The sequence below is a fragment of the Miniopterus schreibersii genome (assembly GCF_964146895.1).
Source record: "Miniopterus schreibersii genome assembly, chromosome: 13".
Classification (NCBI taxonomy): Eukaryota; Metazoa; Chordata; class Mammalia; order Chiroptera; family Miniopteridae; genus Miniopterus; species Miniopterus schreibersii.
This window is the reverse complement of record NC_138113.1, coordinates 40,489,800-40,516,692: the sequence shown is the minus strand read 5'-3', so window position 1 is coordinate 40,516,692 and position 26,893 is coordinate 40,489,800. Positions and strand designations below refer to the sequence as shown.

The following is a 26,893-nucleotide window of genomic DNA, read 5'->3' as shown; positions in this document are numbered from 1 at the left end:
ACCCTGGGTCTATTTCATTACGAGGTGCAAGGCTGGGTCTTAGGATTTAGAAAAGGGTTAAGATGAGATCTGGCATCCCTTTGGTTATTTTGTAATCTAATCATCTCTTCATTGTCCCAGTTGGAAAGTATGAGTTTTCATAGCCAATAAATTAGGTGGTGTTTTTGCCACAAAATGAGACTATATTTGAAAACATTTTGAAAATTATAAAGCACTATCTGAATGCAAGTTAGATCGTGCTTTAGAACATTTTATTCCAAAATATTCCAGGTTTTTCAACATGTTTTCCTGATTTTCATTACATTTATGTGGTTTAGGAATAGGGCAAGGAAGCATGGGATTTTAAGGTAGAAAGGGATCATCAAGAACCCTAAAGCTTCTGGCTTAGTGAGATAGCGCCGCTAGTATTTCTGACAGAAGCTCATGTAGGCCCTGTGCAGGTATTTCCATTCAAAAACACTCTGACTCCTGCCAATGGGAGAGTAAATTGATACACCATTCTGGAGCGCAGTTTATCAGTGGATAGCAAAAGCTTTGACCAAGAATCCTGCTTCCAGGAGTTTATCAGTCATCATCATCATCATCATCATCATCACGGCTAACATTTGCCACACGTTTGAACTGTACTAAGTGTTTCACATGAATTAAGTCATTCAGTCCACACAGCAACCCTATCATGCATGTATTATTTATTATCCCTCGTGTACAGATGATAAAACTGGTTTGTAAAGACGTTAGATAACTCGCCCACAGTCACAAAGCAGTTAAATGGAAGAACTAGGAACCTAACTTAGGCTGTCTAGATACAGAGTTGGCACTTTTAACCACTGTACTATATTGTGACTTGTGTTATTTCTGAAGTAAATAATTGGAGAAATGCACAAAGATGTATTTGCAAGTATTTCATCAAGACATTGAGTAATACAGCAAAGAATTGGAGGGGGAAAAACACACACAAAATACCCACCAGTAAGGGACTTGTTCAAGTTAGAATGGTGTATAGCCATTAAAATTAGATACCTTGGGGTCTTTAAAAATGAAAGAGATTCAGGGCTGTGTTAGTGAAAAACAGCCAGCTTTGAAAGCATGTATAAGTTGCTCTATTTTTGTTGAGAAAAAAGTCTTGAAGGGGAGATAACAGATCATCGGCAGTTAGTATCCCTGGGAGATGAGATTATGGGTGATAGTTTTCCCAGTACCTTTTTTGAGTTAAAGAGGTTTTTAATTTTTTTTTTTTGCAAAGAACGTATGTTGTTTTTATAAAGAAATAATGCAGTAAAGCTACATCTTTTGGGGGGAAATTATACATAAAAGAAGTAAGGCTCAGTCTACTCTCATATCCACATTCCTTATAACCTCCACTTGAGAACATTCCACTAATGAACAACTCTCTTCATTATAAAATGTCTCCTTATTGTGTACATTGAAAGCTTTTTGTTGGTTCTGGGAGTTTGGTCACAAATATACTGAGGTCCCACTGTATTAGGCATTGTGGGTCTCAGACCTCAGAGAACTGACTTTCTATTCTGGAACATAACAAACAAAACACTTAGGTTTCTTTCTATATCAGCATCCAGTTTACTGACATAATCAGTTGCTCCGTTGTGAGGGACAAACAGTTGGAGGAATAGTGAGTATGTGATACAGCGCTTCCTGTGCACCATAAACAATTAAGTACAAACAGAGTTCAGAGAAAGGATAAACCTCAGCCGCTGATAGTAGTATGCAAGGTTTCCTACAGGAGATGAAGACTTAAGCAGGCCTCGAAGGGTGGTAGGAAAAGGAAGGGGACATTTCATTCAACCTGACCAGCATGAACTTTTGTAGATTTCCTCAGTTCTATAGTTTCAAGATCTTACTCTCATATTTTAAAATGCATTGAATCAGATAGGCCTGGGTTCAGATTCCAACTTCCTGGGTTTTGAGTAATTAATTGTTCTGTGCCTCAATTTCCTTATCTTTAAAATGGGCATAGTGATAGTATCTTCCCCTTAGATTAACGTTAAATGAGACAGTGCCTATCTGGCACTTAATAAAGTGCCTTGCCCACTTTCAGCTCTCAACAATTGTAATTTTTATTATGCTTTTCTCTCCCCCCAGGTTTCCAGCCAACAATCTAATCTTGTATGTTCTAGCTCTTGGTACATATTTGCCTTTCCTCCTCTTGTGTATGCCTTCCTGGTTCCTGGCTGCCTATTGAGTCTGTCATTGCCTTCAGCTGGTACCTGTGTGTTGAGTGATTGTTGGCCTGATTTCAGACTGTCCGCTTCAGGACAGCCCCCTGCTTGCTCTCACAGCTTTCTCATGATTCTCATATCCCAGCCTCCATACGTTCAGATTCCTGGACATACCACCAAACACAATTCATCTTGAGAGACAAGAATCCATTATTTTTCTTCTCCAAGTCCAGACTAGAGTTTTGGACACAGGTTGCCCCTGGGATCAGGGGTGACTTCAGAACTCCCTGACAAACTTAAACATCCCCAATACTGTCCTGGCTCCATGGCCATTTCACTTCCCAGCTCAACTCTGTGTGTATCAGAGGCAATGCCTGAGCATTTCCAAGGACCTGTCTCTGGCTCCTGGCAGATCCTCACAAGCAGCGAGAAATCTTGCTGAGTAGGAGCTGAGCTAAGCCATCGGCTGCTTTCCTTGTATGATGGACCCTGGGCTCTGCTACTTTTATGGACAAGCCTTGCCAACTGTAGAAACAATGAGCCTCTTTAGCACCCCTGTCACTGCCATGGGGTAACCAGAGACAGAGCGACTCCTTTCCAAAGGTGACTTTGCTGGCCAGAGCCTATCACCTCAGTCTGGGCTTCCTGACCACTTTTTACAATTCTCTTGGATCAGATAGAGCACTCTGTGGCCTTTTCTGGTTATAGAGGTCTCATTGTTTAATGACCAGCACAGGCCTTCTGCAGGCGTATCTTGGCTTTGCAATCCAAGAGGATTTAGCAAACTTTACTTAAGTGGAATATCCTTTTATTCCCCCCTCCTTTAAGTATAAAACAGTGAATCACAGAAATAAATGTTCTCAGGTCATCTGGTCAGTCTCCTGGGCATAGCTTCAGGGTGTTTCCTTTAGAATATGGTCTAGTCTTTGTCCAAGCTCCTCTTAAATGTCCCAGATGTTAGGGCCTCCTCCTCTCTCACAGCAGCTCAAAGAACAAAACAAACTGTGTGTTCTCGCAGCCCTCCCTTCCCCTCCTGCTTCCCTGTCCGTGTGCCCCATGCTGTAGAGCAAACCCAGGGGAGGGCATCTCTCTCTCGGGCAGAGGTCTCACTGCAGGGACCCCTTCGGCCGGACCCGGGGCACAGCAGAGCAGGCTGGTCTCACCTGCAAGCTTTCAGGTCGCCTGGGAGTGGAACCGGGAGCGTCTCGGTTATTTGGTTGAGTTTGGGGCTCTTGAGGTCTTCTAGAACTTTAATCCCTCTCACATGGCCACATTTCTTTCCCCTTCTTTCTGGGACACCTATCTGCAGTGTTTTCTCTTTTGTTCAGAACTGTGAAAAGGAACTGTTTGTTTGACGATGTTTCCCTTTTTTTGACTCCCCCCACCCTAAACCCATTGCTCTCTTCCCCTCCCAAAGAAGGAAGAGGAAAGCAGGCCACAATCATAGTTCTGTAAATTTACGGCCACTCTGTAATGTTTAATCACAGCTACGTGACTGGGGGCTTCAGAGCAGGCGTACAAGTTCAGCGCAAGGTGAATCTTGTCTGAGATAATCTGAAAGTTCATTCAGAGGTGAGGGCAGCAGCCTCTTGCAGACGGGTGAGGTTAACAGGAGGTCACCTGCTTTTTTTTTTTTTTCTTCTGGTCTTCTCCCCTTTAATGTGTAAACAAAGGGAAAATGTAACTTCCAATGAACTTGGCATATGTTGTGCTCATGCTAATCTTGGCCTGGCCAACTGTAAACAGTCCAATATCCTGTGGCTGAGCCTTTCCACCCATTCTCCGCCTTTTGGAGAGCGTGGAGAAGCACAACAGAAAGCAGAGACTAGCGCCTTGTGGAGGCAGGTCCTGCTGCCCCAGAGATTGTCAAGGCCCAGGGGAGGCCCTCGAGAAGACCTGAGGCAGGGGTGTTTGCTGTGATGTATTCAGGGCCTCCCAGGACACTGGCCTCCTGCGGTGCTTCCCCACAGCCATCAGTCAGCAGGCGTTTACTGAGCCCCTTTCTGCCCCACCACACAGTGCTAAACGCTAAGATGACAAACATGGACAGCCCTTAAGGTGCTTATCTGCTGAAAGGCCAGGGTACCTATGACGCAGCCTGACAGGTAGGAAGGCGAAGGAGAAGGACTCTGCTGGTACCCAGAGAAAGCTGAAGACAGCTGCGGATAAAACCTTGTCAGAAGTCCCCTCCTTTCTTGGGCTGAACGGTGGTTCCCATCTATTTGCAAAGATGCCTGCGGGCCAGAAAATTCCAGAAGCTCACAGAGGAAGTGTGTATGAGCAGAATGGGGTCCGTAGCTTGAGCATCTGCAGCTACAGAGTAGCAGTGGCCACTTGGTCATTTTTTACCAGCTCCCATCTGCCCTAAACCCAATTCCATGGCAGCCCAGAGCCTCTGGGCCGGTACAGTCGTGCTTGGGGAACACACCCCTGCTGCACCTCTGCGGGCCTCTCGGGAATGTGGGAGTATAATTAGTGTTCTGATATCTAGGTCAGGAATAATTGTTTAGTGAATTATCCATGGCAAGTGGGTAAATCTCAAACCAGCTTCTAGAACCCCTTCCTAGTTTCCACCCCTTCAGCCAACATAAGACCATTTTAGTAGTGTGAGGTGATCAAGTCTAGAGGATTTGACCAGCCAAGAAGATACAGCCTTTGCCCAGCTGGGTGTGGCTCAGTGGTTGGCATCGACCCAGGAACCAAGCGGTCATGGTTAAATTCCCAGTCAGGGCACATGCCCAGGTTGCAGACTCAATCCCTAGGCATGCAGGAGGCAGCCAACTGATGGCTTTTTCTCTCTCATTGATGTTTCTATCTATCCCTCTCCCTTCCTCTCTCTCGAAAAATCAATAAAAACCTATTAAAAGAATATAAGGCCTTCAGCTGTGAAATTCCCTTTGTACTATGCTTGGTATCACTCTGTGACCAGGAAATAGAACCCTTTTTGACTGTGCTTGATACCAAGCACTTCATAGCTTACATGGGCCCAGACCCATGCTAGGTCAAAGCAGAGGAAAAGATCCTGCCCTTACATAGCTTGTAATATCCTTGGGGAGGCCAGACATAAGAAATAATTAGGATAAGATAGGCTGTGATACTAAGAAATGAGGCACTGTGCCTGGAGCTGATTGAAGAAGGGTTCTTAAGGGTCTCTTTAGAGTGGGAAGGACCTGAATAGGTGAAAGAAAGAGGGAGGCATTCCAAATCAGAGAGCAGCAGGAGTGGAGTTGTGAAGGCAGAAATGCACCAGTCGGCTTCATCATCATGTTCTTATTTATAATCATCATCATCATCATCATCGTCATAACTAATATTTGCTGAGCATTTATGCTGTGTGTTTTACTGAGTTAGGCATTATTATTTCCTCTTTAAAAAGAGATTAGTATCTTGCCCAGGGACACATAAGTAAGAAACAATGAAAATCCTGAACCAACTACAGCTTCTAGGCAGAATGACGTGGATTTGCCTCAACACCACTCCTCTCTGTAACTCTGAAGATCTCCTAAACCCCCACCTTCTGCCACCAGCCCAGTGTTATAAAGTGTTTGTTTTGAGATCCATAAAGGGGACAGGAGAAGATGTTGGGAAGATCTGTCCGATAAAGAGGACACCTTCAGTTCAGGAATGTCACCAGACAAGAACTAGTCAAGGGGACTGGGTAAAGCAACATGATGGTGGTTTGCCAATGCACCATGGTATCTACTTTTGGGTGATTTTCTTGCAGACATGGGAGAGATCTCAGGTAAAACAATAAGTTGTTTTTCCCACAGCTTGCTCATGGTGCCTCATTTCTTGCTCAACTGTGGGTGGTCTCCTCTAAAAAAACCCACCAAAACACCACTGTTTATGATCTAGCCTTTGAAGGAACTCATCTCCCAGGGAACAAGCCACATGGACATATCTAATCTGGAGAATGTGCATCTGTCCCTGGCTTACAGAGAATATGGACATGATGGCTCTGGAGTTGGGAGAAGGGAGTTGTAGTTTGGATGAGAGTCAAGGGCTCCGGTCTACATTACATTGAGCAAAGTCAGACAATTTCTGTTGATTTAAAGTTCATGAAGGGTAATGTTTAGCTTCTTTTAAAAATCTCTTTGAATAACAATGATACCCTGTGATAATAGTGTTATTAACTGTAGTAACAGTAGTGAAATTTTCAAGTGCTTTCACTTTATTATAACTCTTTTCATACCCTTATACAATAAATCAGGAAAGGTTTTAAACAAATTCTTATAACTGATTGAGAAACTGAGTCAGAAAATCATAACGAATTGTTTGAGACCTCACAACAAGCCAAACTATAACCCAGAGATAATAACCAAAGACCTAGTGTTGGATAAAGGCTCCCATGCCATCAAAGGCCTTGTTGCTGTGGCCATACAAGAAATTAAAAGATAGAGCTTGTCTGTGTAGAATGAGAGAAGAAATCTTTCCATCCTAGGATCTCTAAGAATTGACCTCAAGTTCTCGCACAGGAAGGCTGCTATTTTCTCCTAATTTCTCCTTCCCGCCCAACTCAAACGCTAGCTATTGGGCATGTAATTGCTTCTTGGAAAATTTCAGAGACAGTCTATTCAAATGCAAGGAAATCAAGGATAATGGCTATGGAAGCCGAGCTTGCCCTTCTCTAGTAGTGGACCTTGGAGGCCTTTGGAAATTCTATAGAAACCCCTGATCCACTCCCAAAGCCTCAGACATGGGGATGCATGTCATCTCCTGACATTATTTTCAGGGAAGAAATATTTTTTGCTTATCTTAATTCTGGTCAGCATTACTATGCTTTTTTCTCTATTCCTGTGGATGTGCTTTTTCAAGAAGAGTTGGATTTCCTTTTATCGCATCGAAGGTCTTGGCCTACACTAGCCATCTGTGTTTTCTCTTGCTGCAGGGATTTAAGTTGGTCCACTAGGTGACCTGGCGTTTTTACATCATTTCTGATGTATATGGTGGTAAAGGTCGACTGAAACTCCTTTCTCACTATTCTCACCATACCTGCTGCCTGCTCCCTGGGTAGTACAGAAGGTGCTCTGGAGATTCCCCTATCAGCCAGAAACACAATTGCACACATTTCCATCACTGAATTAGTTGATAAATACTTTGTAGCATATTTACACATGCTTATACAGCGAGAATATAAAAGTCAATGCACTAGGTTCACATGGATCAGCATGGATAGATCTTGAAAACAATGTTGAATGAAAAAAAGCAAATTGTAGAATATTGCATACAATACTTATATGTATAAACTAAAACATAAAACTTGCCATATATTGTTTCTCTATTAAAAACATAAAAGCATGGAGGGGATATATAATAAAATCCCTTTCCTTCTTCCTCCTTAGGCATCAGACCTGTGTTCTGTTCTCAAAGATATTGGTTCTCCACTGGCTGATTAAATTGCACCACACACTAGAAAGAAAAGTGGACTTGAAGTCAAGGGTTTATGCTCTAGCCCCAGCCCCATCCACGGTAACTTTCCGTAAGGCCATGAGTCTTTCCCGACCTGAATTCCCTCCTCTGTAAGAGAGAGGAGTGGTGCTGTTCCCTGCGATTCCTCGCTGCCTGCCATTTAGCAGCTAAGAGATGAGAACTGCTCTCTGTCCCGTGGCTGTTTACTTGCTAAGAAGGAATTCTCTAGATTTCCTCTAGAATCTTAGAGCTGGAAGGGACATGAATGTCACTGGTCATCAGTAGAAGTGATTTTTAGAGAAGTCCTGCTTAGTCTAGGACTGACTGCTGGTGATATATCCAGGGCTGCAGTGCTGGTCTTCTGTCTTCTATCTAGGGAACCTGAAAAGGAACGCATCTAAAGCCAGCAAAGGGAAGCAGGATGGTGAAAGGTGTGTTTACTAACCTAGAGACAGGCAATACAGAGCACACTGAAAGCGTTTGGGTACCAGGGTGTTTTTAGAATGCCAGGCACAATTCAAGCAAAAATAGTTCCTCCCTTAAAGGAGAATTCTGAGAAGTAACACTGACAGTTTCTGACATAAGGACAATTTTAGAAGAAGAATCGGAGAGAGAAAGAAGGATATTCCTGGTGATAGGGGGCGGGTGGGAACGGCGGTAAAGGAGAAGAGGCTCCTAGGATTTATTTAATTTCTAAGAGTTCACTGTTTCTTGAGCCTTTTAACTGACTTTGGTCGCATGGAAACCTGCCACAGGCCCCTGGCCAGCACTTACCTTCTGCCTGTAAAATTCACGGTGAGCGAAGACAAAGAGCAAAGCAAGACATATCTTTCCGCCTCCTGCGTAGCTTAAGCAAAAGGCCGGCGTGAGAGCCCAGAGACATACTGAATGAGAAGAGTTATGGGGAAGACCTGCCTGCCTCATTCATTTGTATTGCCCGATTCCTGGAGGAAACTGATTCTGAAAACTGCCTTGTGATCATTTTTTAGTCTTTCCTGTCCCCCTCCAACACTGCGTCAACCCTCAGTCCTTCCGTTGGACCCGATACAGTGGCCATCTTTTCTCCTCTCATCCAGTCGCTACCATCCTAGTCCAGATCTTCCTGCCTGCAGATTTTCTCAAGTCCATCTTGTGTGCTACTCCCAAATTTATCTTACTAATAAATTGCTACTGAAATGTTACCGTTGGCCATGACATATAACTTTGTCAAATCCTTGGACTACCAGTCAATATTCTTCATAGCCTGACTCAACTACTATCTCTTCAGTCTTCCCACTACTTTTCCTTTAGATGCCACCTCTGCTCATCCAAATTGTATGTCACACACACATGACTATGATTTCATGGTCATGAAATATGTACTTGGGCTAAGTAAATTTCATTATTCACAAGAGTAGATACAAATCATATTTTAAATAGACTGACAATTTCAAATTTGGAGGACAGCTTTATCATATCTGGTTAACTCATTGTTTTTACTTTATAATGTGGGTGATAAAGAGCTTGCACATGGTACTGCGACCTGTGAATACTGTGAAAACATTTTCTTGATGATTGCTTGTACTACATTGTTAATATTATCTTCAATCCGTAGTATCTTTGCAGGGGTGCTTTTAAACCAGGTATTCATTTTGGCTAGAGAGGGAGGGTGGTTTAAACATTCAACAATATAGTCTATAATCCACTTACCTAGGAACCTTTAACAAATCACAGTATGCTGAAAGAAATGAGCACTGGCCCATGGCTCCAGCCTCCTTCAACCACATCTGTGGCCGCAGCTTCATTCAAAGCCCACACCTGCCTGCGTTCCCCACCCCAACAGGAGCAACTCAGCCAGCCCATAGCAGAGGCCTCCCACTTTCCCCTTGAACTGTATGTACAGTATGTTGTTCCCACCCTGTGTGATAATAGGTTTTCCCCTGCCCCCTGCAGCAGGATAGATGCTGTGGTCAATGTGAAATGCCTTACAGAAGTCTCTGACACAGGTATGCTTGGTGCTGGCGTTTTTATTTGGGAGCTTCCCCCCAGGCACCAGCTGATGACAGTGGGAGAGCCTCGAGCCTCCTGTCTTTCACTTTACCAAGGTACTCTCAGAGGTGAAGAGTTTAGATAGCAAACCTATAAAGCCACATTTATGAGGCAAATAAATATTGCTCAGAGTGACGTTCCCTTTCAGGGGAAGCTGCTGATGTGCAGTTGGTCTCTGATAAAGAGCTTAATGAAGACTCGTCCACCTGGCAGTTGAGCTGGAGGGAAATCTAAGAACTACGCAGCCACTACTCGCCCCTCCCCTGCCCTCACTCAGCCAGGGACAAAAAGGAGAGGAGGTCAGACCTTTCTGGAGGCCCAAGAGCCGGCTTGTTGAGGGGTCATGATTGCAGAACTCACAAAAAAGCCAGATTCCTTTAATGTATAGAGATCCAGAGAAACTGGGAACCTCTCCCCACCCCAGCCCCATAGCTGTGGAAAATCCAAAGGCCTCTTTCAGATTTCTGTGAGTCCTGAGACACCTCCAGGTTCCTTTTTTCCTGGGCCCCCATTTCTACAATGTAGGCTTACAGCTGGCTAGTGTGAAACTCAGCCTCTTTGAGTTAAAAAAAATAAAATAAAAAAATTCTTTTTCACCCAAGCAATTGAGAGCACAGTAAATTTTTCTAAAAATTGGGACTGGGGGTAATCTTTTAAGGGAGATTTATATCACATGCTATACAGCAGACAGCTAGGAAAAAGTCACTTAACAAGTTGTTTGGGGCCCTAACATCATTAGGACGTCCCTCCGTCACCCGCTCACACGTTAGTAAACCTCCTCTCTTCAGATTAGTTAGCTCTAAAAACCAGAGTAACAAACTTCTTCCCCCTCCTCTACTGCCCTGGGGATCTTACAAAGCAAGATATCTTCCCAAACACATTCTCTGCCCTAAAAGAATTCTGATGCCACATGTTACGACAATGACATTTTTGCCACCTCACCACAATTAGAAGGGTCCCCCCTAGACCATTTTCTTTCCTTTTTTAAATTTAGTAGCTATTAGATGTCTTCCATCTAGGAGAGTTTCAGAGCATGCCGTCCTCCCTCGCCTGGATCTACAGCAGACTTTTTCTGTAAAGAACTGGATAGTGAATATTTTATGTTTTTCGGGACATCTGGTCTCTATCACTACTAAACTGAGCTCTTATAGCACATAAGCAGTCATAAATCATATGTTAACCAGTGAACGTGGCTATGTTCCAATAAAACTTTATTTACAAAAACAAGTGGTGGCTGTAGCTTTTCATCCCATAATCTCCAAGAAAGCAGATAGCAGCCTTGACGAAAACAAGTAGAGAAGCCTCCAGGCTAAACTTCAGGCTCCTTTGCTTAGTGTGTGGGGCCATTTATCACTTGCGTCATTTGTCTCACTTCCCCACCTGCCTGGCTCAGGTTTGGATGGATGGCCTTCTCTTGAACTTTCTTTGCACCCTGTTAGCGCACCTTTTAGGGCACTCACATCGCTCTGTACTGTTATTTACCAGACCGAGGTCCTCAGGACCAGAGAGGTCTCATTCATCCATTCACGTGCCCAGAAGAGCACCTGATGCATCGTTGGTCCTCAGTTTGTTTGTTAAGGTAGCTCCTGCTTTCCACTGCCCCCTGTGTTTGCCCAGACCCCTGTTTCAGGAGTCTCCCGAGGATGTGTGGGAGGTAGGCAGCCGCTCCCCTTTGAGTGAATGGCCCAGACGAGGAGTTGGAGGAGACCTTGGGCGATAAACACAAGTGAGCCATCAGTCAGTTCTCTGTCTTTGGTGAACGTTTCACAGTCGTTCTCTTGGTCTGCCCTCAGCTGTTGATAGGAGCTGTTCTGATTCCATATCTGATCAAGAAAAATAGATTTGGTTTTTCTGGGGTGACGGTCAATCAGGGCACCACCAGCTTGAGGCTCTTTTTGTAGTGCTGAACTGCCTCCTGAAAGGCACCTGTGCCTCAGTTTTTATGAAAAATACTTTATAATGATGTGTCAAAGGCAGTGCGTGGGCAAAAGAAACTTGTGGTTTAGTCTTCTGTGTATTACTGTTCTCTTGACTGCACTTAACAGTGTAAGCATGTTCTAAAGAGGTGGCACATTTAGAATTTTGTCAGTTAGATGACATGTGAAGTGTGCCAGAGGAGTATATTTTATGATATTGTGGTCTATCCTGGGATGTATACTTCTGGGATGCATATAAAGTAAAAATTCAGATTTTCCTATGTTACATTTACTTCAGGGACACATCTGCTTTGGGAGCATAGTTCTTTACTGTACTCAGTGTGTCTGTTCAAGAAAAAAAAAATGTAAAGAAAATAACCTCCAGGGGAACAGAGGTAGCTGTTGTCGGTGTATCTTTGTGTCTTATCTTAGCTACTATGGCCCATGGAATTTTTGCAGGCTTTCAGGGGTGGGGGGAGGAAGTCTTTTTAACATGAGATAGGCCCCATGTTCCCACCAGCAACCAGCCCAGATGTCACCTTGGAGCGAAACATCTGCTGAGTTTCCATTCACTAGTCATGGGTGTCTTCCCCTGGAACCTTGGAATCAAGTATCAGGGCCGGGTTTCCACTCACCCGTTGTAGGTAATATCTCTCCTGTTCGATGTTTTCTTCTTTCTCACACACCTTCCTTCTAGTATTGGTCAGAAGGACCCTAGGTTTGGTCCATTTAGAAAGTGTGTTGTGAGAAGTTATAAGCCTGTTCCATCATCTAACCAGTATCATTTCTATAAAAGTCAGTCCACCTATTTTAATTCCATTTAGCATGTCTTTGGTGACTACCTGCTGGAAACCTAGCCTATGCTAATCCAGCTAGGAGTTGTCAGAAAGAGAAAGCATGATCCCTATCCTTGGGGAGCTCTCCACCTACAAGGGAGATGAGGCTCAGGTCGCAGGAATTAGGAATGAAGGTAAGAATACATAAAACAACCTCCTCACCAAGAGTAGGCATGATACAGATTGATCTGGTAACAGCAGTAGTCTAGTGGTGGCAACAAGCAGGGCATTACTCACCTGGTTCTTCATTTTACTTTCTGAGTTTTGGTTTTTTGGGGAAAGGGGATGTAATCCTTTCCACCTGAGACACAAGGACAACCTCAGGATCATTTGATTGACTATTAGCCTATAATTCTTACTTGAAGATTTCTCTCTACTCTTTTACCCGTGACCAACTCATCCAACTGAATTACTCCTACATTTCTGCTGGAAAAGTGTGTGTGTTGGTTGCACTAACAAGGAACAAGAGTCCTGCTTTATCTTAATAATATCTCATCCCCAGGGTCTTTCCTGGAAGTTTGCATTTGCTCTGCTATTATAATGCTCTCTACTCTGTCCAGTTAACTTGCTCTGTGGCCTTGAACTCATTTTTACTTTGACTCATTTGGATTTTTCTAGTCTTCCTCAGCTATGATTGCAAAAAAGAAAGACTGTTCAGATCTTTGACCTACTAGCCTCAGGCAATACCTAACCCAGAGGCCAAATCAATGATGATTTAAAAACAAAACAAAACAGCTCTGGCTTCTTGGGGAGTATAAGCCATCAAGCCATCTCGGTATTGCCTGCCTTGTGATTTTCAGCAAGTTGCTTATGCTGCCTGGTCTTGGTCCTCCCCATCCCCCCACCTTCATGAAACCAGAATTATAATTTGAGTACTGTCAAGTCATGCGAATGGTCTGCAGTAACAGTGAAATGTAGTAGAAGTAGAAACAGCGTTGGAACTACCAAAGCCCTAGTTAAAAGTCAGACAGATAAAAGTTATAGAGGCAAAAAAAAAAAACATTCCGTCATAGCAGTTTGCTTAGTATAACCTGGTTCAAATGTCTTTCCTTGTCCTATCCTTTCCCACTTCTACACATTTTTGTATAATAACCAATAATCACATAATTTACTATTTTTATTAACCTGTGTAGTTGATAAGGTGTCACATCAACTGCTGCGTTAGTTTGGTTCTCCTGTTCTAAATACCGTGAACAAATAATTCTACTTGAGGCCAAAGCATCATTAGTGACTGGTTGAGTCACTGATTAAAGTGGCCCTAACATTTCTCCATGTGTCCTACTCTCTAAATATCTAATACTTTCCTGTTCCACCAGCTTAATGATAAAATGCCCCAAAACATAATGTCTTGTCTGTGCCTTGAAAATGACTTGTCTGGTTTATACAAAGAGCCATTTGTATGAATAAATTAAAAAAATAGGATCATTAATGAGCAATTAGCATCTGGGGAGTGAGGTCTGAGATACACCGTTAAGTGAAAAATGCTAAGTGCAAGAGTAACCAGAGTGTGCTCCCCTTCAGGGGAGAAAGAAGAGGGCACAGGGAAATGCACGTGTGTCTTCTCATGTGTGCAAAAGAAACAAAAGGCTAAAGCAGAGACTAATCGGTTACCTGTGAGAGGTGAAATAGGAGAGCTGCAGAAAGGACTGGGGAAAATGGAACAGGTTAGTTGGAATGAGGAGGGAGTAATACTTCTGAGTATATTTTTTATACATCTCTGACTTATTCCCCAAAGTAAGTAAATCATTAAAGTGAACTAGAATGGGGGAGGGGGGGTCCAAAATGGAGCACAAGCAACGAAAAATAAAGCTAACTGAATTATGAAAGAAAAATATCCCACACTGAAGGAGGTGAGGAAGAAAAGAACTGACCCAAGTAATTTAAAAACCAATGTTTTTTGACTGGAGAGCCAAAGATAAAAAGACCACACATATCCTGTACTCTAGTTAGTAAATTTGTTTCTTACAGGGGTATGGATTAGCAATTCTGAAACTGCTATGTGCTAGGACTGAACAAATACAATTGACCCTTGAACAATGCTGGGGTTAGGGGCGCCGACCCCCCCATACAGTTGAAAATCCATGTATAACCTTTGATTCTCCCAAAACTTTGTTGTTCCATGGTACCCACAGGATGCCCAGTGGATACCAAAATCCACCGATGCTCAAGGCCCCTGTATGAAATGCAGTAAGCAGCGCATACAGTCAGCCTTCCACATTTACCGACTCCTGACTGTGGACTGAAAACAGTACAGGTTTTTATGGGGAAAAAAAATCTGTGTGTAAGTGGACCCAAGCAATTCAAACCCATGTTGTTCAAGGGTCAACTGTAAGTGAAATATACAGTGGAACCTCGGTTTTCAAATGTCTCCGTTGACGAATATTTTGGTTTACAAACACCGTAAACCTTGAAGTAAATGCTTTGGTTTTCAGACATGCCACACGGCTTCTGCTGAGTGCAAGATCCTGAGGCCTGGCTGTTGGCCGTGGATCCCTCAGTTTTCAAACATTTCAGAACTTGAACAGTCTTCCAGAGCGGATTACATTTGAAAATCGAGGTACCACTGTATTATAATGAGAGCCAAGCTTTTTGCTGTCAGAGGGGAAAAGAGTGATAAATTAGGGAAGATGGGAAGATGGAAGGCTAGAATGAACCTCATGGTGTTAGACTGAAATCAGAGGCATCACGTATGAACTCGTGATTTTAATATGCACGTGCAAATAGAGACAGCATGTGCATATTATTAACTTGTGCATATTTATTGACTTACATGTAAAAACATAGATGTGTTTGTATGTGCAAGTCAGCAAACACACGTGTTTCTTATCTCTGTCCACTGAGAGGGCCTAAAAGCAATAATACCCAGTAGAAATGAGCATGCTAAGTTCCCAGTTCTTGGTTTCTAAAAACCATTCTCCAATTAAAGGAACCTGAGCTCCTTGGAGAAGTGACAGATTCCAGAGCAGGGACAGGGAAGACAAGATGAGCTTGGAACATCTATAGTGCCCGAAAGTAAGGAAGCATTCAAAGAGGGACGGGGCAGGTCAAAAATACACAGGCAAGCCCATCTGCAGGAGTCCCTAATAGCCTGAGCTGGAACAGTCTGAGCAAGATAAATAATGATTGTATGAGATTATAACCCGTGACAGAAAATAAACATCCATGAGATCATACTGATATAAATAAATGGAGGGGAAGGGACAGCACTTTTTCTTACCAAAAAATTCCAGTTAATAACTACAGAGAAATGAGAGAAGTGGTCAAACACCACAGTAAATATTGTTGCAGGCAAGAACCACCGAAGTTTGAGGAGAAACGGGCTAGTTGCATAGTTTCAAAGTATCTTTCATGAGAAATATATTAATTACAAAGGTAAAAATAGTAACTTTGCAGTGGAGAGACTCATCAGCGACCACCTTACTAGAGCGCTGTGCTGGTGAACAGGCCTACTGGTTTCCTTAGCCTCTTACTCGGACACTGTTCTTGGGAATCCAGTAGAACTGCCACAGGCAGCTAACTTATTTAAGGCCCCACCCCTGACTCCAGTCTATGTCCCTCTGTCCCAGAGGAGGCCAGTAGACCTAGGTAAAGGCCACCGGTAAGGATTGTGGAAAGAACACAGCCTCTGGTTGAGCTTAATAGTGTGTGTAGCTTCCAACTTAGAGTGGGATAAATTAGGTAGCTTGTCATCCCAGGGCATTAGGAGACTTGGGCAGAAGATAGAAATAGAAAACCTTAGAGCTAAGTCTTGAACTGACCTCCACACCCCATTGGTGATTTATCCAAGTTTCATCAGCCAGGAAAACATGGTGTTCTTTGCAATAAATCAGAAAATACTGGCACCACTAATTGCATCACAAAAATTAAGACTTCATCAATAGAGAAGGTAGTTTTATTAAATAAACGTATGTGTCCATACCTGAAAAGCTATACCTAAAATAATTTTAAGAAATCAGGCTTTCAGATTTTTCTAATTAAACTTATTTGTTATTCATTTACTTTTCTTTTATTGGCTCCTTAGGATGCAAACAGGAAAAGGCTCCCCAAGGTTTTCCAAAACTTTCTGGTAAAATATTTTAATTAAGAAAATGCTAGGAGCAAGAGAACTCATGGACACACACAACAGTGTGGTGACTGGGCGGGGAGGGGGGATGGAGGTAGAAGAAGGTATAGGAGGGATCAATGGTGGTGGAAAAAAATAATAAAATAAAATTTAAAAAGAAAGAAATGCTATCCTTTTTCATAGTTTCTCCCTGGAATTTGGGGGGAAGCATAATCCTATTTGTAAAGCACAGCACTGGAAGAGCTAGAAAAGGGGGGGCACTCCTGGTGTCACCTGTGCTCCCCAGGAGCAATCAGAGGAGCTATCTTGAGTGGTCTTTGGACACTATAGGCGAGAAATCCCAGGGCTAGATCAGGAAGTCAGGGAAATTTCTCAGTAAAGAAGAGGCCTGTGAGGACTGGGGGAGCAAAAGGAAGTGGCAGAAGCCCTATTACTTGCCAACTAAAATAGGCGTGGCTCCAGAGGCCCTGAGAGGGCCCTGTGGGACCGCGCTGGCCCAGCCCAGCCCACCGTCCCTGGCTGAGGGTGTAGGGGCTTTTCTCAGTTTAGGCTTGGGACTTCAGCCAGTTCCCATCCTGCCTGAGGAAGTCCGTAGCAGCTATTCTAAGAGAATGGATGGAAGAGGCTTGGCCAAGCGGGACAAGGCCCACGCTGCCTGTTTGCCCAGCTGCACAGTGAAGCTGGGGGGAGGGGGGGTTGAGCCTGGAGCTCAGACTCTGGCATTGGATTGAGTCTAGGCCTCTCTGCATATAGAAAGAGCCATTTATCTCTTTATCTCTTAGAAAGGGAGAGTAGGGGAATGTCTTGAGTCCAAAAACACTGCTACGTATCTCATTGCTAGAGACTGCTTAGAGGTCCCTTCTTCTTTGCAATCGCGTGAGTCTGGGACTGTGCCCCTTCTAGGAGCTTATAGAGGGGAGCTAACAGCATCACCCCTACCTTTGAAATGCACCAATTTATTATTATTAGCTTTACTCAGATAAAATTTTTAAATATTTGTTAGAGTGATCCCTGAAGTTAAAACTTAACTGGCTATTAAGGAAAGCCTTTGACAAAATTCATTTAGTTTCTCTAAGTCAAAATCTCCCCCAGGCTCAGAACTCAATTTACCCTCAGAAAGCTCTTATTATTCGCTCCTTAGGATGCAAACATCTTCTTATCGATACACACCTAGCTCTTGGCACTCCTCTCTAACACTCATAACCCCACTTCCAGTGTCTGCATTCTCAACTGTGGACTGCTTTTCAGTCCTGAGCTGCCAGGGCCCTGGTTCCATCTGCTCAGCCAGTGCCCACGCAGGTGTAATACACGTTGCCTCATGTCAGTGCCACACGACCCATTTGTGCAGTGTTTCTGTGTGGTCTCTGTGTCCTACCTATTTATAGGCATGTGTATGTGTCTCTGTCCACTGAGTGACTTGGGCAAAGCCAGTGCAGCAAATCATGAAGCAGTACTTGAACCGAGACCTTTTCACCTCTCAGCTTGTATGACTACATATGTGGCACTGGATTGCACCCAGCTTTGTTTGCTCATTGCTGCAGTCTGGGCTCTGAGAATGGTGCTTGGCTCGTGGAAGGCCTTCGATATGTATTTATTAAGTGAATACATGAGTGGTTGTTGTTATCCTCTTGAGTTTTGATTCAGTGCAGGGTTAGTTTCTGGGCAGACCTGCCTCTGAGAGCTGGCTGCTGGCATGTAGTCTCAGCACCTTACAGGGCTAATGGCAGAGGTGACTTAGTTCTAATGATTACTCATTGATTTTCTCAGTCACATTATAGTTTGTAACCATTTTCTCTCTTATTACATTTTTATTTTTCAAATCTGCTCTTAGCTGGTAGTGAAGGATGCTGAGGATTTTATCTGTCTGATTAATCCCTGGGGTGGGGACTTGGGTATTTTACAGCTTTTGGATCTCTTCATCCAATGGGATTGGTCAACCTACCTTGCCGACTATGGTCAGCCCAACTGCAAGTACCTCCGTGTAAACCCAGTGACAGCTCTGACCCTGCTTGAGAAGTGAGTACCCAGTCCAGTGGTCTGTGTGCAGAAGTGGGGAAATGGGGGTTGAGGACTGCGGGAGATGGGTGGGTATAGAGGATAATTTTATCTTGGCCAGGAACAAGACAGCAGAGAGGCCCTGTTCTTGAACTTGCCATAGGTGCTATCAGTAGTCTCCATCATTAGATTTGCCAGGTCAGTCTCCTTGTAGCCTCTTAATTCATGAAACCCACCAGCTACGCCAGGTATGAGTCAGCTGGACTTTGACATTGCCTTGGAGCTTAAGGGGGCAACATATCTTTAACTAGAGATGACAAGAGAAGAAAGGAAGATACCTTAGTTTGGGGCTCAGGCCAGCCTGGTAAGCAGAGTAAAGCAGGCCCCAACCATCTGGAGTGTGACGATGGATAGAACAGCCCCACAGAGCAGTGGTCTCTCCAGTTCCTAGAAAAGAAGCTCCTAGACTTACTGAAACCTTCTCCAGAACTTACCCCCCCCCACCCCCCCTACAATTGAGCTTTATTGTGCTGACTGTCCCAAGGAAGCTACATTGGAAAAGGTATCTGATTCTTGCCTGAGGTAGTCACTAGTTGGCAAAGGTTGCTGGTAGAGATGGGGTTAGCCAGCTGCAGAACATCTCACGGCTAACCCTCACGCCACCCAGATGCTGGATCTGCTATGCGTTACAGCCTGGCTCTGACATTGGCTAACCTCGTTGAGAGCTGGCAGGCCAGAAACCAAGACCCACGTAGAAGGGAAGCTTGTTCTTGTCTTCAAACTAGTTAACCCCCAGCTTCTTAGAAGCCTCTTAGAATAGTATCCTGCATCTAGGCAATGTGGCAAGTCTACATATATGGGCAGTGAAGCAGGTCTCAAATCCTAGGAAGGCAGAGACCAGAGTCTAGGGGGAGAGAATGGAGCCGTAAGCAGGAGAGGCGAAGGTGCATCCTTCCTACTGTGCAGTGTGACTGGGATATCAAAGGGGAGGAGATGGAGGGTGGGCAACGGCAGGGTGCAGAAACTAAGAGCCCAGAGTGCAACTTCGTCCAGACCAAGACAGACTGATGTTTCCATTTTAACCTTGTTTCCCATGGTTCTCTCTTTCAATGACCTTCCTCCCTAGGATATCTAGAGAGTAAGTATATTATTCACTGGGGCCTTTTCCATCACTTTGAGGCAAGTCCTCTGGTTTCCTCATTGACACTAATGATTACACTAAATCCCTACCCTGTGAGTTGTCCCCACCCTGACATACTAATCTACTAAACCAGCCTGATGCCAACTGGCTGGCTGCCTCCTCTACCCTTGGTCCTTAGAGTGACCCTCGGCTTACCAATTCCTTTGGGGCTGGGAGTGGTGGCAGGAATTTTTCCCCATCAGTGCCAAGTAAAGGGTTGTCCCCGTTCAGCTTCCTGATATGCTCAATACCCTTGCAAGTGTGGGGCCTAAAATTCAGCCCCGACAAAAGGAAATCCCCCAGCAGTCTCCCCTCCTCCTGCTGGCCAGGCCCATGCTTTAAGATCTGGAACCAAGTCTCCCACGGAAGACTCTGTTAGAGGCAAGACCTAATCCCAGAATTCTCAGTGCCCAGCTAAAACAGGGACCATTTTGGCCTTTGAGTTGGTGCTGAGATGTCATATTCATTATGTGTCCACCTATGCTCTGGGATTCCCTTCCAGCCAGTTACCCAGAAGCATTGGCTCCTCCACTTCCTGTGGACCAGCAATAGGAAGAAACAGTCAGCCTCTGAAGCATTCTGGAGGCCTAGCCAATAACGAAGCCATGTGCTCAGCCCCAGCCATCCACAGAGTGTAATAGCTTCCTTGCAAACATAGTTGTGCCCAAGGTCACCTTAAAATCTGTTTCCCAGCCTCATAGGAATCAGCCCCCTTTCCTGACCTGTTCCTGCTTTCTGCACCGCAGCTATACCCCCAGAGCTTGACTCCCCTTTTCATTCTGACACTTCTTAAAGGGGTGAGACATGGAGAGACCCAGAGACCTGGTGAGGACATTCAGGGAAGAGAAGATGCTCCTATGTGACTGAGAGGTGGCCATAGCAAAAGAGATCAGCATCTGGTCTTGCAGAATGGGAGGGGAGGGGGCATAAACCAGCATGCTGCCGTCAGCCCTCAGGACACCTGAGTTTTCCTGTCATGTAATCCCAGCTCCAGGCCTTCATGGCCAAGAAATCCTAACCCCTGAAAAGAGACTACCCTCTTTTCTCTCTCCTGCTTTATGGGAGGAGCTTCCTATGGGAAGCTCATCTCGGGGGATTCGAGGAGTCACCAAACTAATGATCACATAGGATGTTCTATAAATGCAGGACGTGTTTTTCTTCCTTCTTTCTTTGTGTTGTTTTTTGTTTAGATTTATAGGATAATTAAGCAATGAAAAGGACTCCTTCTCTGGGATAAAGAATCTAAAACCAGGCCAGTTCTACAGACATAATTGTGACATTAATGTGGAAATGACCAAGAACAGTGGTCATCATGGCTTTGAAGACTCTTGTGCTTTCTCTTCAACCTAAACCTCCAAACCTGTTACCTCTCCTTCCTCCCTCCAAGCACAGGCTCCTCATGCAAGTGGTTGTGCCGTATTTGCAGTGCCCTTGGTGTGCTGGATGCGTAATTCCAGCCTGGAGGCCCTCAAGCTTAGATCAGAGAGAGGAGTCTCATTGTCAGCCAGAGCCGCACAGCTGTGTGCTCATCAGAAGCTCCTACCATGACAAGGAAGTCAAAGCCCTGTGGGATCTCTGGCCCCTAATTTGCCCTTCTGCACAGGGCCATTGGCCTGGGAGTAGTTTACTCCCCAGTTCCAGGTTCCCTACCTCCCCTCTTCTAGCCTGTCTCCTTGCAGCCCAGGGAGCCGTGAGGTCAGAGCGCAGATGATGCTGATGTCAGGGGTCCTGCATGGGCCCTCTGCAAGGAATATAGCAGATTTCTGGATTTTGTTGCGACAGCTTAGTCAGACTTGGGGGATTCTGTGACAACCTCAGCCTGGCCTTGACTTTCTTTATCCATGCTTCCTAACTATGTGTCTCCATCTGACAGGACCATTGGCCAAGCTGCCCATGGTCTGTGCTCTAGGAATATGCTAGGACTGTGCTTGGGCCTTTAGTGTGGCCTAATAATAGAAAGTTCTCCAGAGGTCAAAGCCTGAGGGTGTAGATAGCCATTGAGAACTTGGGGCTTCTCTTGCCAAAGGCCCTGGCTTATCAAGTGAGAGAGTGGGGTTCATCTGCTTTCCTCAGCACCTCCCCGCCTCTGGGTCCTTACCCTGAGACAAAAGAAGAGAGATCCATCCAGCCCTCAATCTTGTTAGAGATGGAAGAGAGCAACCAGCCATAGTGAGGTTTAGAGTTGCACAGTGGCTTTGCTATTTCATGTCCTCCTGGAATTGCTAGTTGAGAGCATTTTTCTGCTTTAACTTTCAAATACCAGCTCTAAGGGCCCCGCAGGAGTGAGTGGGCTTCTGAGGTGATAAGCGGATCCTAGATATGCTGGTAGAGCCTTTTACCATTGGTGCTGTAGCAATTCCCAGGCGCCTGCCTGTAACAGGTGTGTTCCTGGAGGTAGAGGGAATGAGGCAGGTCGGGTGAGGACGGGCCATAGGGGGTTAGCCCCTGCACAGCTGGCTCTTGCCTGTTTCCAAAGGTGAGTGAATTGGGGAGGACTGTGGGTGCCAGCAGGACAGTTTCCTGAGTAACAGACAAGTGTTAGCCTGACAGTGGGAATGTTCTGGACTCTCAACGCTGGGCGGCAGTTAAAGAGCACTATGCCCCCCTACCCCTCGCCAGTTCCCTTCCACCATTGTCTCCTCAAACACTTGCTCTCTTTCTTTCCTTCTCTGTTTAGGATGAAGGACACTAGCCGCAAGAACAACATGTTCGCACAGTTTCGTAAAAATGAGCGAGACAAACAGAAATTGATTGACACCGTGGCCAAGCAGCTCCGCGGACTCATCAGCAGCCACCACTCGTGAGGGCTGCCCTGAGCCCCCAGCGGCTGCTCGCTGCAGCCCCGCAGTCCGGGCCCGCCCGGCTGGCCCTGCGTTTGTGCATTCTTCCTCAAAGAGAGAAAATGTATTTTTTTAATAACCTGTGTACAGTATCCATATAACCCTTCCCTACAGTAATAGAGGCCGAGTAAGCAAGCGTAGGAGATATTGCTGGGCGGGGACTCAGGAGCTATTACTACACTCTCTGCGTCATCCTAGAGATGCTGCTGTCACCAGTCCCCGTGTGAGGAACTGCCTTTCACCGTGGCTCTGGAGCTTCGGTCTGGGGCTCAGGCACTACACAGACAAAATGAGTACTTGGCACCGGGAGGTGAGGTGAGCAGGCGAAAGAATGATACAGTGCATCTTGTTCACTCCCGGGTACCCCACTCACTGCCTGGGTGAGGCCGATTTTTCTCAATGCAAGGCAAGGGCCTGGCAGACATCACTGTTTAGTGTGCTGAAGGCCACACACAGTTCTGGAGGGGCATCTCCTCAGTCCGCTGACTCTCACGAGCTGGTGACAAGCATGGCATGTGGCAAGATGACAACCTCACTCCAGTCTTCACGATGGCAGGTTCTTTAGCCTAGATCTGACTCGATGCCTTTGCTGCTAGTTTTCCTGTGGCAGGACAGAGCTGAGCATGCAGTGGACCCCATGGCTAACTGTAGGTGCCTCCACACTAGGAGGCCAGTGTGGATGGGATCGGAGCCCCTGCCCCTTCTCCGTTTCTCTCATTTCCTCCTTTCAGGGTCAAGGCCCTTGGCTCTGGGCATCGGTCAACAGTTACTTCCATGGGTCCTCACAGAGTCTCGGACTTGCCCCCTCCGTCAGTGTCATTGGGACAGGTCAGATTCCGGGAGCCTGAAAACAGCCCTTACTTTACCCTTAGGTAAAACCTGAAGATTCCGTGCAATTGTTCCTTTGTGGTTTAAAATCAGCTTTCTGGCCACCATCTTTAAAGGAAATGTCCCCAGCTCTGCACTGTGGGGGCAGCCACAGCTGGACTGGATGCCTCCAGTGATGGAGCCATTGTCACCATGAAGTAGCCTGGGCCAACCATGGCTATGGTCTGTTGCCTGTGCCCAGCTGCCCCTCACTGAGTCATATCCTGCATACGGAGCTCCTGCTCAGGACCACAGCTCCTGTCCCCTTCTGAGATCCCCATAGCCATCTTTTGGCCTTGTCTGAGCAAAATTGTCTTTCATCCTATCCTCCAAACCCTGGAGTCTGCACAGGGATCCTGGACCAGCTCGCTTGGAGACTGTCCACTGTGCCAGATGCTCCTGAGACTTAATGCAGGGGCTGTGCTATGAGGTCACTCAGAGGAGCCTGCTCTTTAAGACACTTCCGGAAGATGCTATGATGGCTCCTGGCAAGAGTATAATTGTGCATCACCAAACAATTACAATTGAGACACACAGGTATTTCCAGCTTGGGTTAGTGGGAGGAGACACTCATCAAACAGAATTCTTCACCTCCTTTGTCGGCCGCTGAGTTGCCTCTGGGGAGGGCAGTGCTGATTTTTCATGCCCCACCTCTGGCCCCTCCTTAACTCATCACAACCGGAACCCACAGGGAAGAGAATCTGCACAGACGTGCAGCCTCCAAACCAGAGTGACCGGGCTGCACGCGCCCCGGCAGATGCCTCGGGAGGCTCACCTGGGGCTCCGCGGCCAGCAGGGTCTTAGGGTGAGGACTGACCCAGAACTTCAGAAGTCAAGGGAAAGCAGGGCCCCATAGGGATGAAACCCAGGATTCCATCTCCCAAGGCCTGGATTTTATTGGAAAATCGAGGAATGATTACACTAATCTGAAGTCCTATTGCTTAAAATGGGCTCAAACCAGCCTCCTTCCCTAGCCCCCTGTTTGCAGCAAGATCCCGTCAGCTTTGAGCACTGAGACTTTGAGGTGGGAATGGAGTGAACATTGAGGGTGTCACAATTTTTGTCTTTTTGTCAGCATTGCTGATCTGGCCTCAGACCTGCACCGTGGAAAACTGTGCTAGAGAGGAAAAGCGAATAATGGGGGAGGGGGATCAGGGTTGCCCTGCCCCTGGCTCGCAGACGTCCCTCCAAGAAAAGAGCCTGTTCGAGCTCAAGGCTCATAAGGGTGGACCCCGTGTAGCTCTCATCTTCCCTCTCAGTCTCTCAGTCTGCCTCAGTCTTCTGCGAAACCGACAGGCTGCTACTGAGTTGTCTGTGGACACTCCGGGTGGGCAGGGGAAGGTAAAATCAGGGACCAGCACTGTCCAGGTGGTTTGCATTGGTAAAGTAGGATTTTTTAGTTTTGTCCAGAGGCCCCTCGCTGGCCAGCCCTTAAGAGGGCCTGTGCGAAGCATATGCCCCTCAGATCCCTAAGCTCTGGCCTCACATGCCCAGAGATGTAGAGGTGCCTGGAGGCCTCAATAAGAGGCGAGAACATGGGCAGCTGGAAGCCTACCAGCCTCCTAGTTGTCATGAACCCTTGGCCAAGTTCTTGGGGAAGCCAGGTTCATGTTCCTGAAAGGACAGTGTGGTTTGGGACCCTGGTGGGTTTCAGTAGTAGCAGAGGGAGCTTGTACAGTTTTAACATTCTTAGGAAAGTCTCTTTGAGTAGATTGTAAATGAAGCTGTTGGTCAGTGGGGAAAACAGTACATGGAAATTGGGCCCAGCAGAGTCCCTGTTGGCAAAGGGAACATAAAGCTTCCAGAGAGTGTTCCCCTGTTTCCGTCGCCTGCCGGGCCTGACAGTCTCCCGGGCCTCACGGCCAGCCTCGCTTCCCTACACACTTGCCACGCGCTTGTTCAGCAGGTCCCAGACCCAGGGCCCTTTATCCCCGAGGCTGGCATTGGCTATGACCTTCCTCACAAGGCCCTCGAGTGCAGGCCCTGGGGCCGGCCGCAGGACCCCCATCTTAGCCTCCCTCCTCGCTGGACCCTGCTCCTGGCTGCTCTAGTCGCCTCCTTCCTTTTTTGTTTTTATTTTTTTTGCCTGAGTTCACAATTCCTTTTCACTCATGTGTTGGAAGTGGCCTTTTTATTTTGTACAAATAGTTGCACATTTACTGAGGAAATTTAGGAGAGTCCATTTTTAACTCTAAAGGGAATTTTTTAAAAACTCACTAGTAAAGCTGCTGATGCAGAGGGGCCTCATGGGTACTGGAAAACCTGTGTGGAAAGAGCATGTTTATTTCCTCCTATACATTTGCCTCTTTAACTGCTATTAAACAAGAAAGCCTTGTTCCTGTTTCAGAAGCCATGTGTTGTCTCCTGCTTTTACTTCTCCGCCCTCTTTGCGCAGTGCGCCCATGGGTGACAGACATTGGCCCGGGGACTAGAGCAGGCCAAGCCTGCTGGGGAGGAGATAGGCAAGGAGCTCCTGGAAACATCCCGAACCACTGGGTTAGGTGTTCCTGTCTACACCGCTCACACTGGCATCATCATCAGGAGGAACAGCCCTTGGAATGCCTGATGTATGTGGAGCACCAGGCGAGGCAACGTGGGGCCAGTGTGTTTTGAGTACCGGCCCTGCCATGGGAAGATTCTCAAGTCAAAACAGAGCGATGTAGAATGTTCCCGAACGAAGCCAGTTTGGGGGAGGGGGAGAGCCTGTTCTAGACTCGGGAGGGGAGAGGGACAGCTTCATGGCCTGCTGGAGAAACCGGTCTGCTCAGGGAAGACAGGGCAAAGAAAGCAGGATGTTAGTGAGCTGGGCCTTGAAGTAATTAAATTCCAACTTTGTTAAGCTGCGGGAGTATTTTAGGTTCCGACTACATTGGAGTGAAAAGTTGGCGTGTGTCGTGTGTGTGCTGGGAAGACAGTGAGGAGCCTGGTGGGCACATCTGAAGCCACGGGAAGGCCAGAAATGGTGTAGCAGCACCCAGCCTGCTCATTCCCTGGGCTGGTGTGGAAGCCACCGGAATTGGAAAGAAATCTGAATATTGATGCCTGAGAGACCTGGGCTCCCATCCCTGCTGTGCCACTCACTGGCTGCATGACCTTCGTCACCTCCCTAAATCCCATAATCCTGTCAGTGAAAGAACAGTAGTCCCTAACTTACAGCAGGGTCGTGAAGTGTGAACGGGCTCTGGATGGATGTTCACTTAGCCAGTACCTAGACATAGCGCATATATTTAAGGCCTTTCCGTCGCTCCTCTCCAATTCCGTAACATACCTTATGGCTGAGCATTGGCCAGAAACACCCAGAGCTGCTCTGCCTCCCGGCTTTCCCTCCCCAGGCCCAGCGCAGGGTTAATAGGAGGGAGGCCTCTCGAGGTCCTATGCATGAAACAGGTACAAGCCCAGCAGGTGAGCTCAGACTACAGCCAGGCAGTCCTTCCAGTGGGCTCAGCTCCTCAGTGCCACCTGGAACCTCTGTTCTCATGTTGATGTTAAAACTTATACCTCCTTTTAGAATTCAAGAGTTCTGAGTCATGAGCCCTTAGAATGAGCCCTTCAAGTCCATGACCCTTAGAATGTGTGTGCGTA

At 46.1% G+C, this 26,893-nt stretch overlaps 1 protein-coding gene across 3 annotated transcripts in view; it reads left to right on the top strand.

Moving 5' to 3' along the window:
- The window catches only part of EXOC6B (exocyst complex component 6B), a 445,000-nt gene extending 419,340 nt beyond the window's left edge, over nucleotides 1-25,660 (top strand). For all 3 annotated transcript variants that reach the window (XM_081156370.1, XM_081156369.1, XM_081156371.1), the window contains 2 exons: nucleotides 18,333-18,445; nucleotides 22,282-25,660. In XM_081156370.1, the coding sequence (XP_081012496.1) occupies nucleotides 18,333-18,445; nucleotides 22,282-22,408 (240 nt within the window). In that variant the 3' untranslated portion in view covers nucleotides 22,409-25,660. The remainder of the gene's footprint in view (nucleotides 1-18,332; nucleotides 18,446-22,281) is intronic.
- Nucleotides 25,661-26,893: the final 1,233 nt, after the last annotated feature.